Consider the following 18839-nt stretch of genomic DNA (forward strand, 5'->3'; position numbering starts at 1 on the left):
GCTCACAGCAGAAAGCCTGGGTCCATCTGTGTCACGCAAAGTCAAACCTCACTTGAAGTGATTTGTTCATAGTGTCATTTGATGGAGTGGAATGTTCTGTAACTCATTCGAACTATTACAGAAGCTTTGCTAAAAGGTCACCACTGCTTTTTAGAGTGTCCCAATCTGGGCACCATCTGGAAGCTTGTTAAAGATAAGGTTTTCCACTGGCTTTTTCCATACCGACTAGATCCAATTAGCAAAGGGCTACTTTTGCAGAGATGTCTGTGTTCCCATTTAGAGAGAGAGACAGACAGGCAGACATACAGAGACAGAGAGATAAAGAGAGACAGAGACAACTCAAGTAAATTCCAGTTAGTTGCCCAACAGAGTGCAAGCCCACTCAGCACCAAATTGGAGCGCTTATGCCAGAGGACAGTACTATTTACTAGGCCTGAATGGGGGAGGGGGTCAGAATTGAAAAGTGGAATAGCATTTACTTTTAAATGTCATTTTTGAACCAATACGTTCTTCAAGTGTAGTCTTGGGAGTCAACTCGAAAACCTGAATTTCCCCATGTGCTCCAAATTCAATAGGAAAGCGACAACTTGTTCCTTAAAGTAGGAAAAGCGATGCTAAACATTCAGTCCGCAAGGCGCCGACAACATTCAAGTTGCTCTAACGTTACTGTTTTAGTCTAGGCCTACAATTGGCTTGATTGCTTTCTTCTCTCTTCCTGATGAAACAGAAGTCTTGCGTGTTCCTAACCTCAAAAGCTCAGCTGTAAAACTGTAGGAGACCAGCAAGAGGAAAAGGAAAGTTTCCTTTAAAGATACCTTTGGTCGCTGCTGGCCAGGTCTGAGCTCTCCCTTAAAACATTACTATGGCTTTTGACACTTGTCCTTGGAAAAAGTCCAAATGTGGCAAATGGTAGAGGTAACATTGCTTTACCCTCCTGCCTGGAACTTCCAGTGATTCGGATGAGTTCTAGCTGATGCTTTCATGGGTAATATAGAGTCCAGCTACTGCCAACTGCCCTTGCCCCCATCTGCAGATGAAATTAGCAAACACATAATGAGATCTACTGAACTAAAAAATCAAAACCCTCTCATCTGGTTGGAACTCTTGAAAGGGTCTGGACCCAAGAGGCTGCACAGTGGCAGCTAAAACACAGGATCTTTACTGTTAAAAATATTCTAAGACGTGTGTGTGTGTATTTGCAGCAGGATTCTTGGGGGAGGAGCAAATTAAACTCTGCAACCATAGTTTCGTCTCTATATAGACATTAAAAACACAATTGTGTCTCCCTTGGCTCAGTGAAATTGGTTTGGAAACCAAGACTGTCTCTAGAAAGGAGGAGAAATCCATTTATTCCTTTGGAGGTGAGAAGGGAAGTCTTTCCGGCAAAGTCTTTAGGCTCCATTCAGAACCAGGAAACTCAATCCTCAAGTTCAAAGCTCGTCTCATCATAGAGTTCTGGGCGTGCTGACTTCCTGTTCCGGGAATATTTCACATACAGGAGGTCACCCATCTCATCCAGGGCTTCCAAAACCTGCAAAGAGATTGCCTTCCATCAGTTCTCTTTAAACCCCCAAGTGGCCTTGCTCTCTGGGGCCTCACAGAGAACCACACCCTTCTTTTGCCAGCTTATTTGATTTTAAAGACAAGGAGAAAGATCCAAATCATTAAGCTGTGGGTCCTAAGTCAGCCCTAGAGGAATGTGACAGGCTCACGCATTTTATTTTCATATTCTTTAATAGTCTAACTACACATTACAAATGTTTAATTTATTCTGAGGGTATAAGGAGAGGAATAAAAGCATCTAATCCATGCTTACCCTTGAAGGATTTATTTTAAAGTTTAATGACATATATAAACTTATGGAAGAAAAAGAAAAGTTAGCACACTGCATTTAAGTCTTCATGACACAGGAAACCAGCGTGGCCAGGAAGAAAATGGAACATGATGGGAGCTAATTAGCATCCTCCTCTCTCTCCCATGCTTCCCCTGCCCCCCTCCTCCACCCCCAGCTTTTAAATACTCATCTCTATGCTCCATAGAATAATACAATTTAAAACTACAAGGGACCAGGAACTCTTCTCTTTCAATTCTCTCAATCCAGGCAGGTAAATGTATCCCCAATGTTACCCATGAAACAACTGAGACGCAGAATATACAAAATGTGACTTTTTTCCTTCCAGTCTATCTCTAATCCTACTGAACTGGTATGCTTTTTAAACTGTTTGGGCCTGTTTTTCTCAACCAGTCAAAAGAAAAGGGAAACAATATTAGAGTCCAATGTTTTGAAAAAGGTAAAGTGAGAGCTGTTAACATCAGAATGAATGACTCAGGGGGCTTATGGACTGTCCCTGCTGGGAAATCTTTCAAACTGACATTAGTTAAGATCTCTACCAAGATGTTAAGAATAGTTTATTTCTGGGTTGTAGGATTATGGGTAATTAAATTTTTCTTTTTACGTCAGTTTATTTTCTTACTCTTTATACCAATATAAACACTAAGAAAAAATAACAGACTTCACATTTTAAGTGGCATTGATCTTGTATAGTTTCTGTTGCTTTTGCTGAAGGTGGGGGATGGAGTAGCTCTGTGGGTTTGAAAGTGAAGGACTCACACACTTGGGGGAGATGTGTGACAATTCATGAAGGATGTGGGAGAAAAACATAGGATTTTGATTCATTTCAACCTCAATCATTTTTAAAAAGTATTTTTATACAATTTTAAAGGTTACTTTCCATTTACAGTTATTACAAAGTATTGGCTATATTCCCAGTGTTGTACAATACATCCTTGAGCCTATTTTATACCCAATAGTTTGTGCCTCCTACTCCCACCCCCACCCCTATATTACCAGTCCCATTCTCCCCACTGGTAACAAGTAATGTCTGTATCTGTTTCTTTTTGTTATATTCACTGGTTTGTTGTATTTTTTAGATTCCACATATAAGTGATGTCATACAGTACTTGTCTTTCTCTGTCTGACTTATTTCACTTAGCATAATGCCCTCCAAATCCATCCATGTGGCTGCAAATGGCAAAATTTCATTCTTTTTTATGGCTGAGTATTATTCCATTGCATATATACACCACATCTTCTTTATCCATTCATCTATCGATGGACATAGGTTTGCTTCCATATCTTGGCAAGTGTAAATAACACTGCTGTGAACATTGGGGTGCATATATTTTTTCAAATTAGTGTTTTTGTTTTTTGTTTTTTTTTTGGATTTATCCCCAGGAATGGAATTGCTGGATAATATGGCAGTTTTAGTTTTTTGAGAAATCTCCATACTGTTTCCCACAGTGGCTGCATCAATATACATTCCCACTCACAGTGTACGAGGATTCCCTTCTCTCCACATCCTTGCCAACATTTGTAGTTTGTGTTCTTTTTCATGATAGCCATTCTGACAGGTATGAGGTGATATCTCAACTTTTTAACTTCTTTTTTTGTGTCTATTATAAAATGTACATAATATACTGGTAATGCATGTATAATCTCTAAATGGATTCATGTTGAGGCTCACTGATCAACTACCTAAAACACACCAGTACTCAAAGTCAGGTTTATTCAGCTTGCTGCGGCGGGGAATACACACTCTGGAAGAACCATTTTAGTAACAGGGAGATGGGAAGGGCTACATATCACATTTGGACTTGTGCATGAGATGATTCTGGAAGCAGGGACCAGTTCTGGCTTGGATGCTGTTGAGAAGTGGGAGCAGCTCAGTGTTGGTTGTATGCAGACTTCTTATCTAGAAGATGGCAGGATTAAAGCAAGGCTAGAGCTGTCCTTGGTAAAGGAGCAGCCACCACTCATGTTAGAAGAGGGACATTTTCAGTCATTTTGTGTTTGTAAAGTGGCCTCCTTTTTGTCTTGTTCCAAACATGGTCACTGAATATACTCCTATAATATTGTATATTTTCTGTGAGTGTCGTTTACGTTCAGTTGCTACCTTGATGCCCTGACTATTCAAGGGGTTATTTTTCACTTTCTCTTATAGTAAGAAACCTGCTCAAAATTTTGTATTGATTTGATGATCTCAAAAGTATAGAGGCATTTGTCCAGATGAGGTTTCCATGCTTCTTCCAAACCAAGTATTCTGTAAGAATTAACTCATACAGACAATCACAAGTTCTGATGTCTACTGAACTGGGTATTCATGAGTGCCTCCAAGCTGTTTGGATCAGAAAAAGGATGCAAATCCACCCAAGCTGTCCATCCCCTCCTGCCATCTCTGGAGCTTGCTTCTGGGCACGTCCTTTTCTCCCCATGCCTGTAGTGCCCCTCTCTGCACTCCCTTTTCCCCTGATGTGTAAACATGCTCAAGTCTTCCCCCACTTTCAAGGACTTTTCCTAAACATATTTTTCTTGCCTTTACACACTTCTCAAAAGACTTGCCTACCATTTCTTAGCACCCACTCATTACATTTAGAAGAAAAAATGTATTAAAATTGATATTCCCTAAAATATACTCATTTTAGAGAAGCTGGACAATATATAGATCAAAACCTGCAAAGCCTCCTGTCATCTCAAAACCTAGAGTTAGCTCAGTTATTAATGTGTTATCTAATAAATTGTTATTGTGTACCTACCACATTCTGTACATTGGTTTCAGTGCTAAGAATATAATGGTGAAGCAGAAAGATGTGGACCTGTGTGTGTGTGTGTGTGTGTGTGTATGTGTAATTCAAGCTCAAAGTATCCTCTTCATTTTTTAATTCTTTGTATTGTTATTTCTATTCCCTGCACTCCCCTAAAACTCTCTGCTCTGAGCAACGGCAAGCGCCTACTAACTGCTAAGCCAATGGTTTCTTCTCATCTCTCGCCTCACTTGGACGTTCTGCTCTTTTGTAGGGAAAATTTTTTGAAAATTAATTTTTATTGGACTACAGTTGATTTGCAATGTTGTGTTAGCTTTAGGTGTAGAGCAAAGTGAATAAGTTATACATATACATATATCCACTCTTTTTTAGATTCTGTTCCCATATAGGTCATACAGAGTATTGATTAAAGTTCCCTGTGCTATATGATAGGTTCTTATTAGTTATCTACGAGGGTGACTCAAAAATTATCCGCACTCTGGTTATATTAAAAATTCTGTTGGCTGCACTGTCTTATCAGTGCTTTCTGTTCGAGGCTACTGTCTCCCCAGTCACTGCTGTGCAGGTATGAACATGTTACATCAGTTCATTTGTAACTGTGGTGCGAGCAAAAATGGATGCCCCACGTGATATGCATGAAAGAAGAGCAGCATGCAGTGATTCTTTTTTCGTGGTCTGAGGGTGTGCACACGCACTTCTGCCCACACTGTCAGCACTCTGCAAAAACTTCGTTTTGAGGTGTTAAGGCATCCTCCCTATAGTCCTGATCTTGCTCCATCAGACTTTCACCTGTTTGGTTCCCTGAAAGCAGCCCTACAAGGACAAAGATTCACTTCTGATGAAGAAGTGAAGGCAGTGGTGCTTTCGTGGCTTCCAGTTCAGCCTAAAACACTTTTTAACGAGGGAATATGAAAGCTTGTTGACAGATGGACAGAGTATATTGAAAAGCGAGGAGATTATGTTGAAAAATGCTGCATTTGTCTTTTCTAAAAGTTAATTAAAATAAATTCCACAGCCAGAGTGTGGATAATTTTTGACTCACCCTCATGTTTTATATATAGTAGTGTATATGTCAATCCCAATCTCCCAATTTATCCCTCCCCCCACTTTCATCCTTGAAAACAAAGCATAAGTTTGTTTTCTACATCTGTGACTCTATTTCTGTTTTGTAAATAGGTTCATCAATGGAATATTACTCAGCCATCAAAAAGAACAAAGTAATGCCATTTGCAGCGACATGGATGGACATAGAGATTGCCATACTGAGTGAAGTAAGTCAGAGAAAGACAAATATCATATGATATTGTTTATATGTGGAATCTAAACAAATCATGAGGACTCCTGATCTTCCCCCTCCTTGAAGCTTTTTCCCTTTTGCTGCATTGAGCACTGCTCCAGCCCATGATTTTCCTGATTGCTTTTGCTCCATCTAAGCCCAGTTCCTTGTCTGTGATTCCTGTATCCACCTAGGGAAGTAGGGGGAGTCTGCCCTTGGCCCATTCACTTATATTTAGACAACTATATCTTCTACCATTGACTTTAATGATCCCTTAGTTCCTTAGATTACAGCAGCTCCAGCCTTGCATATGCTCCTAAGTGCCAGAATCGGATTTTCCTTTTTTTAAATTTTATTGACATATAGTTGATTTTACAGTGTTGTGTTAATTTCTTCTGTACAGCAAAATGACTCAGTCACATGCACACACACACACACACACACACACACACACCCCACACATTCTTTTTCATAGTCTTTTCCATTATGGTTTGTCACAGGATATTGAATACAGTTCCCTGTGCTCTACAGTAAGACCTTGATGTTTTTCCGTCCTATATAGAATAGTTTGCCTTTTCCACACAGGGCCCACAGACATGAAATCCCAATGTGTCTCTAAGTAAGCTCATTTGATTCCCCCAAGCCTGCTGGTGAAATGCTGTTCCTTTTCTCACACACATGCTTAGTTTTGCCGTTCTTCATTCGCTAGAGGGCTAGAGACCTCGGATTATCCTTGAGTCCCTCACCCCACACGTGCCCTGCATCCAATATTTGACAAGTCTTGGCAGCTCCATGCAGGCATGACCTTTGTTCCTAGATTCGCTTCTTTTGTTTCCATTGCCCCTGACCTTGCCACCTCTTGTTTCGTTCAAATAGTTCCATATATGTAATAACTCACTCCACCTTCGTGTTCCTGCAGTTGTCTATATTTCTCTTCTGCAATGAATTTATTCTCTCTGCTGTAATGATGAGGTGCTTATTTATACAATGTGCTCTTAGACTTTTTGCCCCAGGGATATTGCTCAGAGTAGACACCTGATCGTGTTTGCTAAACTTCACTGATTTTTTTTTTCTGGCTGCGTTGGGTCTTCCTTGCTGCACATGGACTTTCTCTAGCTGTGGAGAGCGGGGCCTCTCTTTGTTGCAGTGTGCAGGCTTCTCAGTGTGGTGGCTTCTCTTGTGGCAGAGCACAGGCTCTAGGCGCGAGGGCTTCTGTAGTTGTGGCACTCAGGCTCAGTAGTTATGGCTTGCAGGCTCTAGAGTGCAGTCTCAGTAGTTGTGGCGCCCAGGCTTAGTTGCTCCGTGGCATGTGGGATCTTCTTGGACCAGGGATCAAACCCACGTCCCCTGCATTGGCAGGCGGATTCTTAACAACTGCACCCCCAGGGAAGTCCCCGAAACTGCACTGATTTTATGAGACAGTTTCATCAACCCCAAACTGACTGACCTGGCTTGGTTCTCTGATAGTACTCATTCACACAGAGATCAAAATCAAAGGATAGTGAAATGTGGTTTTAAAATCATTTACACCTCAGGTAGGACGAGCTTATACGATAGATCTGTCTTTGTTTTTGGTTTTCCAACATGTGGCTTATTTGGGTCATGTTTTCTTGTGGTGGTGGCTGTGATCAGTGCCAAGATGCAGGCAGTTACTACTGAAATAGCATGTGAGATCAGCGCCTGCATTTAAGAACAAGCAAAGAACAGGACGTCTGGCTACTCCTCGGTCAGCCTTTGCTATGAAACTGAAACACCGACTTGACTCAAGTCTTCAATGAGCTGATTTTCTCTGCTGAGTTGATCACATTGTTGAGCACTGTTGGGATACCCTTCTTTTTTTCTTTTTAGCAGTGAGTGTTCTTAGTGTTGTTTTCTTAAGCCATCCAAGAGAAACCCAGGGAAACCCAAGCGAGCTCAGTAAAACAACACGCTCAGAATCCGAGGACCCCGCCCTGCCGCTTCTGTTTTGGGCTGTGGGGTACTTACCGCGTCCAACATCTCCCGGGTATGTGCTGCGGAAACACAGAATCGAGCCCGGGCTTCTGCGAGGGGAGTAGCTGGAAATCCAACAACCACCACACCAATTTTTCTGTTTAATAGATGCCTTGCAAAAGCCCTAAGGGAAATGTTAAAAAGGAGGTTAAAATTACATTGCAAGAAAAAAAAAAAAAAAAAAAAAAGGAAAAGAAAAAGAAAGAAATGTGGCTAATTGACTTTTAAAAAAAATTATATTTATTTTGGCTGCACCGTGTCTTAGTTGTGGCACGTGGAATCTATTGGGTTGGCCCAAAAATTCGTTGGGGTTTTTCTATAAGATGTAACAGAAAAATCTGAACGAATTTTTTTAGCTAACCCAATAATTTCCCCAACCAGGGATCAAACCCAGGCACCCTGCATTGGGAGCCCAGAGTCTTACCCACTGGGCCACCAGGGAAGTCCCTAGTCTTTTAAAGTAAGTAGAAGATGATCGAAGTAATGAAATTTCTTTCACATACAACGGACAAGGAAATGTGGCAGCCAGTCACTCGATGGCACCCGTAACTGAGTGTATATTGTGGGGCGTGGCACACTCATTAGACAGTCGTGTGTACAGAGTCTTTGATGTTGAGCAGAAAACGCTGATGCCCATGACCCTGGTTTAATGATTCTGCATATATGTAAAATTTTTTGTCTGCAGGGTTCCTAAGGAATGAAAACCATAACACGATGGAACTACATAATGAAAGAATATGTGTTCTGCTTTAGAAACCTATCTACTTTAAAAACTTAATACCAATAATTTAGTGTGGAAATTTCAAGAAGCCTCTGCTTTGTGACTATAATTTCAGGATCAGAATCAGAGGGTCTGCAGGAGCCAACCCCAAGCCATGTTCTCTCTCCAGAGACAAAGATTTTATTTTCCATCAACCCCAAGATAGGAAATAGCAAGGGTCTCATTTTTTATGTGTATGCTCAGGGATAATAAACCCATTGGCTGGATTAAGGTGGGGATGAGGCAGGAGGGAGGGAGGGAGGGAAAGAAATAAAGAAATGTGCACATACAGAGGCTGATAGGTAGAAGCAGCCTGGAGACTGTAGGTCAAAGAATTACAAAGCTCTTTGATACAGAGTAAAACCTTTTTAAGCTATGATTCCTTCCCCTGAACTGCTTCTAGCCTCTTTTTATTTCAGAACTAATCTCAGTAATGACTCTAGAACACGCAGCTCTCAAAGTCTGTAAATTTCTTGCACTGAGATCAATGTCAGACACAGGCATGTGCGCCCAAGTGAGTCTTTTTCCCTTTGCGCTCCAACACTACCTGCAGGAATCCTTAATCACTGAGAGGCTCTGCCCACAAGTGGGGTAAATGTCTTAGATCTGTTCTTAGCATTAAGAGGTTGCTGGTGTCTTATTTTAGGCTGGAAGCTGACAGCATCACAGAAACCTTGCATCGTAACTCGGGAAGAATCCTCGATGCAGATGTGGAGAGCAAGGCTGCTGGGTCTTTCATTCTCTTCCCATTTAGCTATCTGCCTTTTGGTTGCCTCGTGCAGAACGCAGGTTATGAAAGAAAGCGATGGAGATTGCAAGAACTACCAAACACACAGCCCCTCTGGCCCCCCCGGCTGGGGCACCGCAAGATTCAGTCTTTGATTTGGACTGGGAAGTTTACAAGGAGACGGAACTTTCTAACTGAGGAAGCTTGAAAACAGGCCATTCTTTCTCTTTCTTGATCACCCTATGGAAGGCTGCCCACAGAACTACACAGGATGAGAGCTCGTAATTGTCTGAGAAACAAGTCAAGTGCTTTTATTGCTAGAGTACAGACCACCTGACCCATGATCTTGGGCCGGTTTTCGGGACTCCCCAAAGACCATTTTCACTGTCTGCACTTTTCTCTTTGTACCAGAGGAAGTGAGTTTTGCCAAAGAATGTAGAGTGAAGTATAGGACTGTTGATTCATTAGGCTAATTGGAGGCCTCCCTGGAGCACTTCTAAGTCTAAAACTTACACAGCTAAACCTCGCCTGCTTCAGCTAATGTATATGATTGCCTCGAACATTCTATACGATGAGCCTCTGGGTTTGTACTCCCCCGAGGAAATTAGAGCGGCATAGGCTGCAAGAAACTAAACTGTGTGAATAATAATAAGAGGAATACAACATGAACCCTGCGTGGCATGTGGCCTCACTGCATTTTCTACACCAGCATCCTCCCAGCGTATGATGAGGCCTGAGGATGGACCATGTCAACCCTGTACCGAATAGTAAATACGATATATGCTTGATTATTTAAGTGAACGTTTTATGGGTGAAATCACATGATACTGAACTCCATAGAAGATTCCAGTGGTAGAGTTGCAACAGGACTTTATTCAAAAGGATACCTGGCTAGAGATAATGTTTTCATTCTGTGGTAGTTGGAAATGTGGAGAAATCACACTTTTTTAATAACATCAAAGATTTTTTTTAAGAAATTTATTTATTTATTTATTTAATTGGCTGCATTGGGTCTTCGTTGCTGCACATGGACTTTCTCTAGTTGTGGCAAGCGGGGGCTGCTCTTTGTTGTGGTGCGTGGGCTCCTCATTGCTGTGGCTTCTCTTGTTGAGGAGCACGGGCTCTAGGCGGGCAGGCTTCAGTAGCTGCGGCACACAGGCTCAATAGTTGTGGCTCACGGGCTCTAGAGCGCAGGCTCAGTAGTTGTGGTGGTGCATGGCTTAGTTGCTCTGTGGCATGTGGGATCTTCCTGGAGCAGGGATTGAACCCGTAAACCCTGCATTGGCAGGCAGATTCTTAACCACTGCACCACCAGGGAAGCCCCAAAGCAAAGGTTTTTAAATGAGCAAGTGAAACACATGCTCCTACTGGCTTAGCCAATTAACGCCCCGTTTCAAAATCTTCTCTGAACGTAAACTTTCCATCGAAGAAACATCAGAGAAGAAACAAGACTGGGCAGCAGCAACTCTTGTCGACAATAGATACTATTACCTTTTGTAACTCCCCTGTTCTAAATTTCCTTAGACAGCCCAAATAATTAGATTTTTCCCATTGTAGTGATCGATGCCATTTGATGCACCAATAATGACATTAAAGAGGGTTAAATTATACTCTGCATTGCTTTAAAGAGATGTGTATCTTCCCCCTATGGACTAAAGCTTGAGAGGCTGTGCTGTGCATTGAAAAGAGCTCTGGTTTAGGAGGCAAATGGAACTGGCTTGCATTCTGGGCTCTAGTACCTACAACGTGAACAACCCTGAGAAAGTAATTTGACTTTGTGCCTCTAGGTGTCCTCATTTGTAAACCAGAGCTAAGCATCCCACCTTCAGTGGGGGATCACTGGGTTTAAGAGCCTTCCTTAGCATATAGTTAACATCCAGCAATGTTACCTTCTTCTTAAAAACTATCTTAAGTTGGAAGGCTCTAGATAGTTTGACATATCATCCATAGCATAACTGATGCAGAACATAGCAGGATCTTTTCCTCATCTTTTACTGGAAGTTTTATTTTTATTAATGGGACCAAAGATTCTAATCATTATTTTGAGAAGCCATCTGTAGTAGTAGAAGTAGTAATAATACTGCTACCACTGATTGAGTGTTTACTCAATTACTATATGAAGTGCTTTCTATACATTATTAATACTATTAATAATAACAGCCAATACCGAGTAGCTCCTATATAAGAGACGACATGCCAAATGCTGATAGACTTCGTCTTACTTAATCTTCAAATGATCTTAGGAAATAGGTCCTAGTCTATCCCATTTTCAATATGAGAAAACTGGGGCTTCAGAAGGTTGGCTAACTTGTTCTAGATCCCCCAGCGAGGAAGACGCAGAATCAAAATTCTTTTTCATTCCAAACATCTCACTATACATTAGAACATAACTTTTCCAGGAAACTCCCTCTCAGTTTTATTTTCCTTTTTCACATGGGCTTTGTCTGGTCAGGACTCCTGGCATATAAAGGAGGAGGGGAACCCCCTCTTCCGTTCTGTGTTCTGTCCTTGTGCACTTGAACTCCTGTACTGAAATGCATTCGTTTTTATTCTTCATGGACTCTTCCCGCTGAATGGACTCTTGTTCCCAGCCAGTTGAGGTTCCCATTCCAGCTTCCATCATCAAAGTCGAAAGTATCCAGCACACTCCCCACTGCCACCCTCTGGTGTTGCATACTTGACATTCTCTAAAATGAAACAGGTTTACTTTCAGTGTCTTCATTTGAGCTAATCATAAAATATTAGGTAAGTGTGGCATCAAACACACTGTTTCCCCAACCACTCTGAGTAAATGCGCATTTTCGTTCGTGTCATCCAAGAACAGGTGGTAAGGGGTTTTGGGTTATCTGCCACTTGGAATCACCATTGTCACTCCTCCCTGCCATCAGCACAGAGCAGTATCCTATGACATTTCTGAAGCACACTGTCTCCTTGGCCACTCCAGGCATTGATTTCCTGACCCAGATCCACGAACAAAGGGCTGTGGTGCACGAGGCAACTCGCATGTGTTTTAACTCCTTGTTATTTTGCTCTGGTGAAATGACACAAGCGTGGACTCCAAAGAATCCACCTTTCAGGAACGTATAACCCAGTCCTATCCATCATGAGTTTTCAGCTAATAGCCCCAGAACTTCTTTTCTATACTACTTCTAATACTCTGCCAATCTACTTAGACTGTTAAGAGAATCAAACAGAAAGTTCCAACAATGGGGTTGTGTTAAAGGAGTGTCAGGATGTCTAGAATCTGATAAACATCTGTTGAGAATTATTTTCTACAATGTGCTTGGTCAGACAAGCAAACATTTTACAGTTAGAAAGGAGTTTAATTTTCTTCCTTTAAATAACAGAGTTAATTAGTCTCTAGCAGATGAACAGCTCAAGTATAAACTCATCTATGCCACACTGAGAGAAAGTCATTTTTCCTCTTTTTGCAGTTTTGATTAATGCTCAACTTCAGAGTTGCAATCGATGGAAAAAACCCAAAACAGGCTTACAGGAGAGGCATTAAAACTCGGTGTTAGGAGCCAGAGCCTTGCAGTAAGTCGAGGCTTGGGTTTGCCTCTTGGTTTTACTGCTGCTTGACCAGTACGGCCTTGGGGATCTATTTAACTGCTCCCAGCCTCAGTTTCTCTACACGTGAGGTTGCCTTCTTTTGAGGACGGCCGTGAGAGCGCAATGGGGGAAAGCACAGAGCCTAGCAATGTGGCTTTTGGACATTGGGAGAGATGGTCTTTTGAGGTTCTCCCTAAGAAAGATCTTGGGGCAGGAAGGAGTGTGTAATCATCGCTCATTTACAGCCGAGGCCTTGGGCGGTAAGTGACTCCCCTGAGTTCACAGAGCTGGGAAGTGATGGGCCACGGCACCTGGCTCCCTTCGCACAAGACCTGTGAAAAGGCCCTGCTGATGGGCCGGCAAGTGGCTCCTGAGAAGCTGGACAAGTGAATTCTGAACTGGGCACCCCACTCAAAGTGCAAAGCAACACCTATTCTGAAAGAGCCCCCTGGTGTCAAAAGCACCATCTCCATCAGATCATCTTGGGGCTCAGGTGTTAACTCTGGGAGTCCGCTGGATACTCACGCTACTTTAGCAGGCATGTAAAGGAGCAGGGGGACGACGGGAGATTCCTCATTGCCGTAGATAATGAATCCCATTTTGCTCAGTTTCTCTCTGAAGTATCTGGTGTTTTTGGCAAGTTGCTGTACTCTCTGCAACCCTGAAAGGAGACAGGCATGAAATCCATCAATTCCGACCTGGAAAAGGGAAGCAAAGGTCAGACAGTCTTGGCAAGTGTTCTTAAGTCTTTCTGGAGGCCTGCGTTAAGAGTGGGAGGAGGGTCAGAGTGGGGTGGAAGCAGGTGTGGGCATTGATGCCCGGGACCTGCCCTGAACCGGGAAGGCAGGATCCAGGGGGGATGGTGTTGCTGGCTACCGCTGGCAACTAAAGCCAGGCCAGGCTGCAGGATGGTAGGGGAGCAGGAAGGGTGTCTAGCAAGAGGGAAGGAAATGAACTATCACTTACTAGCTACCTAGTGTGTGTGGGCTCTGCTAAGTACTATAGATACATTAGTTTAGGAGGAGGGGATGTGACAAGAAATCTCTCTCATACACACGCGTGTGCAAGTACACACACACACACACACACACACACTGCATCCTACACCAGTTATTGGTTGGGGCTTTTTCGCTAAGCTAAGCTGGCCCACAAAGTTGCCCCTCATCTAGGTCACTAATCAAAGAACACTTCATCCAATCTGAATTTGAAGGGATCACGCATCCCTGGACAGATAGAGCCAGTGGAGACTGGGACTATTTAGTGAGGCATTTGGTGGTGGTAGAGTTAGAGAGGGAAGGGAAGAGGGAGACCTCTGCTTTCTCCAGCCAGAAAAAATGACAGGGTTGGCCCCCAACAGAAGGTCAAGCAAGGTACATGTGTCCATTTCAAGGTTATTGGTACTTTGACTCAAAAGCTTATCTTCTGTCCTAAGTGTGTGTCCCAGTGGGAAGGTCACACACATTATGAGATGACCAAAGGAAATTGAAGAGTAGAAAGAGTTCTGGAGTACCTGTCTGCTCAGTTCTGCCTCTCATCAGGTAAGTGAGTAGACTAGCCAAAGCTAGAGAGTGTTTGCTCAATAAGGAAGATTGGACAGGAACTAGGTATTTAAATCCCTTAGAAATCAGTCCAATGTTTGCATTTGATGCAGGGCTGCCATTCAGCAGAAATTTGCTGATACAGCTGCCCTCCATTCTGATTGGTCAGGCATCCATTCAAACTGATCAGTTCTTACTCTGCCTGTTATTCAATATTTTGAACAGCACTCCTGGGTGTTTGTAACTCTTTAGGTGGAAAATGGATAAACATTTCAGTAAATATGTCCATCACAGTCTTCTAGTTTCTTCTAGGAGACACGGCTTGTTCATGCCTTGACAAAGGGTTGAGCAGTGGCTGTCTCCTGCTCAGCATCCTTTTTCCAGGGGATCATGATGTTCAGGTAGAGTTGGCCCCATCTTTCCTCTTTGCTACAGGGGTAGCATGTAACCCAGGGTTGGCCTACTGGAATACTCCATCTCTCTGATAATTGGTTCAGTGATGGAACACAACCTGGGCCTACCAGTCTTTCAGATCTACTGAGGAAGATGTGTAAACACAAGGTCATCCTCAAACTACATCCTTGCCACCATCGAGGAAACTTGCTTGAGAAAGATGTTGATTCAGAAGAAAGCCGAGGCACAAGGCAAGAGTCTTGATGGCTTTATCGGAAATTTTGGGTCTAGTTGTGCCTAAGTGAGTCCATCCTTTGGACTGTCCTTGTTGTGTGAACCAATACATTTCTTTTTTTCTTTTTCTTTTTTAACTTAAGCTTCTTCAAGTTGAATTTCTAATACCTATAACCAAATGACCAAATGTGTCCTGAGTAATACAGGTAGCCAATAATTGGATGAGGCAACCTCTTAAGGATAATAATAATATCAAGAGCAATAACAATTGTAGCTCATAGATAGTAACGTCAACTTTGTTACAAGCATTTTACAAGTAATGATATATGTAGTCCTCACAATAATGATATTGAGGCAGATGCTATAATCTCATGTTATACATGACAAAGAGACAAGTAACTTACCCAAGTTCACATAGTTGGTAGGTAGCAGGGCCAGAATTCAAACCCAGCTGAATTCAAATCCAGTTGGTTCTGGAATCTGTGCTGTTAACCCCTACATTATGGCGCTGTGTCCAAGAGAAGCAATTGATGATGTCCACGCAGATAAAGGATGGTGGCCATCTCTTCTCCTCAAGCTCAGTAAAACTCATTTCTAACAGCTGTTATGATCATTGTTATACTGAATTTTTCTAGTAGAGGCCATTGAGAGGTTGAGGGCTGAACAAGATTTTGACAGCCTCATGTTTTAAGGGCATGGGGTACAGCATCAAAAACTAAAGTCCAGGGCCTGCCACAAGGCAGGACTGGTGAACCCCTTCACTTCGAGTGGGGGGGCCTGAAGAGCTGCCCCCAAGGAGTAAGGACGAACCAGCAGTAGACAGGTCTTTACCCTTCCAAGGTACTTTTAAAATCTAATCATCTGACATTTTTCACTGGGTTCTATCACTCCCCAAATACTTCAAAGCTTCCCTTGAGAGTTTTACTTTACTCATCAGATATAAACGGACTTGACTCCTGTGACATCTTATGTTTGTTAACAATGTACACCAAGGAATGGTGGTTTGGTTGAGTGGAACACCACCCAAGGAGGAGGTTGTTGAATGTCTCAGTTGTCCCTGCTTGTTTTCTGTTGCTACTCTTCAGCCTTCCCCCACCCTAATTCTCCAGGAAGATCCCTCCCCAGCTCTGCCAATTCTTAGCAAGCAGACTATGATGGAGAAAGCATGCGGTTTACCGTACTTTCTTAGGAAATCTGACCTGTCCACCATGCTGGCTACGGCCCATGGATGGAGGACACACTTGACCCAAGGGAAGTCCGTTTGGATGTTGCCCAGGAGCCATGCATTGGTCTATCATGAGAAGTTTGCCAAAGAGATAATACATATGAATTAAACCAATAAGATTGTCTTGCTGGTAGAGTGTGAATGTAAACAATTTAGAGAGAACCAACTATTGGAGGAAGACGAGAAACTGAGAGGCATTGAGAGAAAAGCATATTATCAGAGTCTATGAGATAGAGAAGCCATTGGTCAGTAGAGGCCGTAGAAGCCCGTGAAGAGGAGAAGTGGGCAGTGCAAGTTCGGGGGTCAATAGCAACATGAAGAGAAGAAATAGAAACAGGGAAGAGATTATAGTCTAGTGAGGGGAGAGAGACAGTAATCAAACAATCCCACAAATGAATGTAAAGTTGCAGCTCTGACGAGTGTGGTAAAGAATGCTAGGTCATGTTATGAGAGTCCATAGTAGGGAGATTAGACCAAGTCTGAGGAAGCCAACACTCGATGAGTGAGCTGAGATCTGAAGGATGGACAAATGTTATCAAGATGAAGAAGCAGAGGAGAGATTTCCTGGCACAGGAAACGGATGCAATGATCCTGTAGTTTGTAGAAAATAGAGTGGTTGGGAACCAGCAAGATGTGGTTGAGCGTAGGGCAAGACGAATACAGGAATACAGGGATTCTCCAATCCAACATTGAATGGTTGGTAAGAGGAGGATGAGCTTAAAAGGGAGACAAACAGGAGCAATCAGGAGGGGGAAGGTGAGTGGGGAGAAGAGCTAGTGTTCATTGGAGTTATCAACATGGCAGTCACGATAACCTTTTCTTTGGGGTTCCTGGTTGGGACTTTGGTTTTAAAGAAACAGGTGGTTGCAAGTATGGGCTTTTAGTTTCCTACCCATCTCCTTAAAAACAAGATAAGCCCTCTTCCCTAAAATTCCAGATTTGCAACATCTATACAAATAAGGGATTTGGAGAGGTGTAGGACTATTTGCATAAATTTTGTTGCATAGACACAGCTCTTTTGTGCTTAAAAAAATAAAAAAGAACTGTTTTGTAACATGCTGAAGTGTCCCTTGGAAACTTGTATGTGTATAGAGAGCAACCTATTTGAAGGACAGAACTGGGAATGAGGAAGGAAAATATTTGTCATTACTTAAAAAAAAAACATCCATACATTGAAACTGTGTGTTTAGGAAGATGAGGACGTAAGATTGTGGACCGGAGAAGGAAAAGAAAAGAGGGGCTGGAGTATGACTTGTTTTAAGGAAGGTGATTCAGATACAAGTAAACTTATTTACAAAACAGAAATAGAATTACAGATAACACACTAATGGTGACCAAAGGGGAAACATGGAGTGAAGCGGAGGGGGGACACGAAGAATGAGTCAGGAGCTTGGGATGAAGATACACACACTACTGCATATAAGACAAATATCCAACAAGTACCTACTGTATAGCACAGGACACTCTACTCAATATTCTGTGATGACATATATGAGAAAAGAATCTAAAAAAGAATGAGTGTATGTATAACTGAATCACTTTGCTGTACACCTGAAACTAGCGCAACATTGTAAATCAACTATACTCCGATAAAATTTAAAAAAAAAGAAGCAAGAAGGTGAAGAAAAAATGAAGAAGGTGATTCAAATGAAGGCACAGACATACATCCCAGCCACCCAAATGTATTCCATCTGGCTTGTCCCCTTGTGCATTCAGCTCTTCTGTTGCTTATTAGTTGCACAATGAATAGATGAATTCATCAGGCTGGGCCTGACGGTTCCTAAATGATCCCCCTCAAAGACAGCAAGGATTTCCTGGCCTGGAAGTGCATGAAGGACTGAAATTGCTTTTCCCAATGGCATTATCTTTGCATTTGCCCGTAATGACTCATCCATCATTGGGCTGCCCAGCTACTTAATTGGCCCCGTCTGTCCTCTCTGCCTTGAACAACCCAAGTCACTGGATCACAAGCTAATGTCATCGCTTTACTGCTTCTAGATCCTTTGGAGAGTTGACCAAACAGAAAAGGACATTGATCGCAGGGGCAGCTGACTCTTAAGAACTGAATGTTTTATTCTTGCCCCGTCTTTTCCCTCCTTGAACTGTTTGGCTCAGCATGGCTGAGAAGCCATTATGACACACTTCATGGCCACCGTGTTTGCTCACATAGGATCCCTCTGAACGCCTTGAGGTCTTGTAAGTTGGCCAAGATACAGCTCCTTTCAATTACTCTACTGCTCTCTCTTGAAAATTGGAAACAGCCTCCTCCTCTTGGAGGGCTTGGGGGCAGAGATAAATTTGCACATATAAAACGCTACTCATCTACAGGGTGGGGGTGATTTTATGAATTATGTTGCAATTTGAGATCCTTGTTCCAAGAGCGCTTTGCGAAAGTAGAAGGAGTTTTTAGCACTTGTCTTTTTCTGCAGGGATAGCTGTGCCAGGATGGCATGGCAGCTGGGCATGGCAGTGACCTTTCCTTTGCAACACACGAAGTCCCTAATAAAATAGTTTCTGATTCTTCTTCCACCTAATACATG

General features: G+C 42.5%; 1 protein-coding gene across 3 annotated transcripts in view; it reads right to left on the bottom strand.

The window, feature by feature from the left end:
- Positions 1-1324: 1324 nt before the first annotated feature.
- Positions 1325-18839, bottom strand: part of SPTLC3 (serine palmitoyltransferase long chain base subunit 3) — a 139403-nt gene continuing 121888 nt past the window's right edge. The window contains exons 10-12 of one of the 3 annotated variants that reach the window (XM_057702973.1): positions 13435-13570; positions 7865-7994; positions 1325-1531 (exon numbers count right to left, since the gene is read on the bottom strand). In XM_057702973.1, coding sequence (XP_057558956.1) covers positions 1418-1531; positions 7865-7994; positions 13435-13570 — 380 coding nt within the window. In that variant the 3' untranslated portion in view covers positions 1325-1417. Of the gene's footprint in view, positions 1532-7864; positions 7995-10184; positions 12045-13434; positions 13571-18839 lie in introns of those variants that run through there. The other 2 variants (XM_057702974.1, XM_057702972.1) reach the window with 2 other exon arrangements.

Source organism: Hippopotamus amphibius, chromosome 12 (genome assembly GCF_030028045.1).
Source record: "Hippopotamus amphibius kiboko isolate mHipAmp2 chromosome 12, mHipAmp2.hap2, whole genome shotgun sequence".
Taxonomy (NCBI): domain Eukaryota; kingdom Metazoa; phylum Chordata; class Mammalia; order Artiodactyla; family Hippopotamidae; genus Hippopotamus; species Hippopotamus amphibius.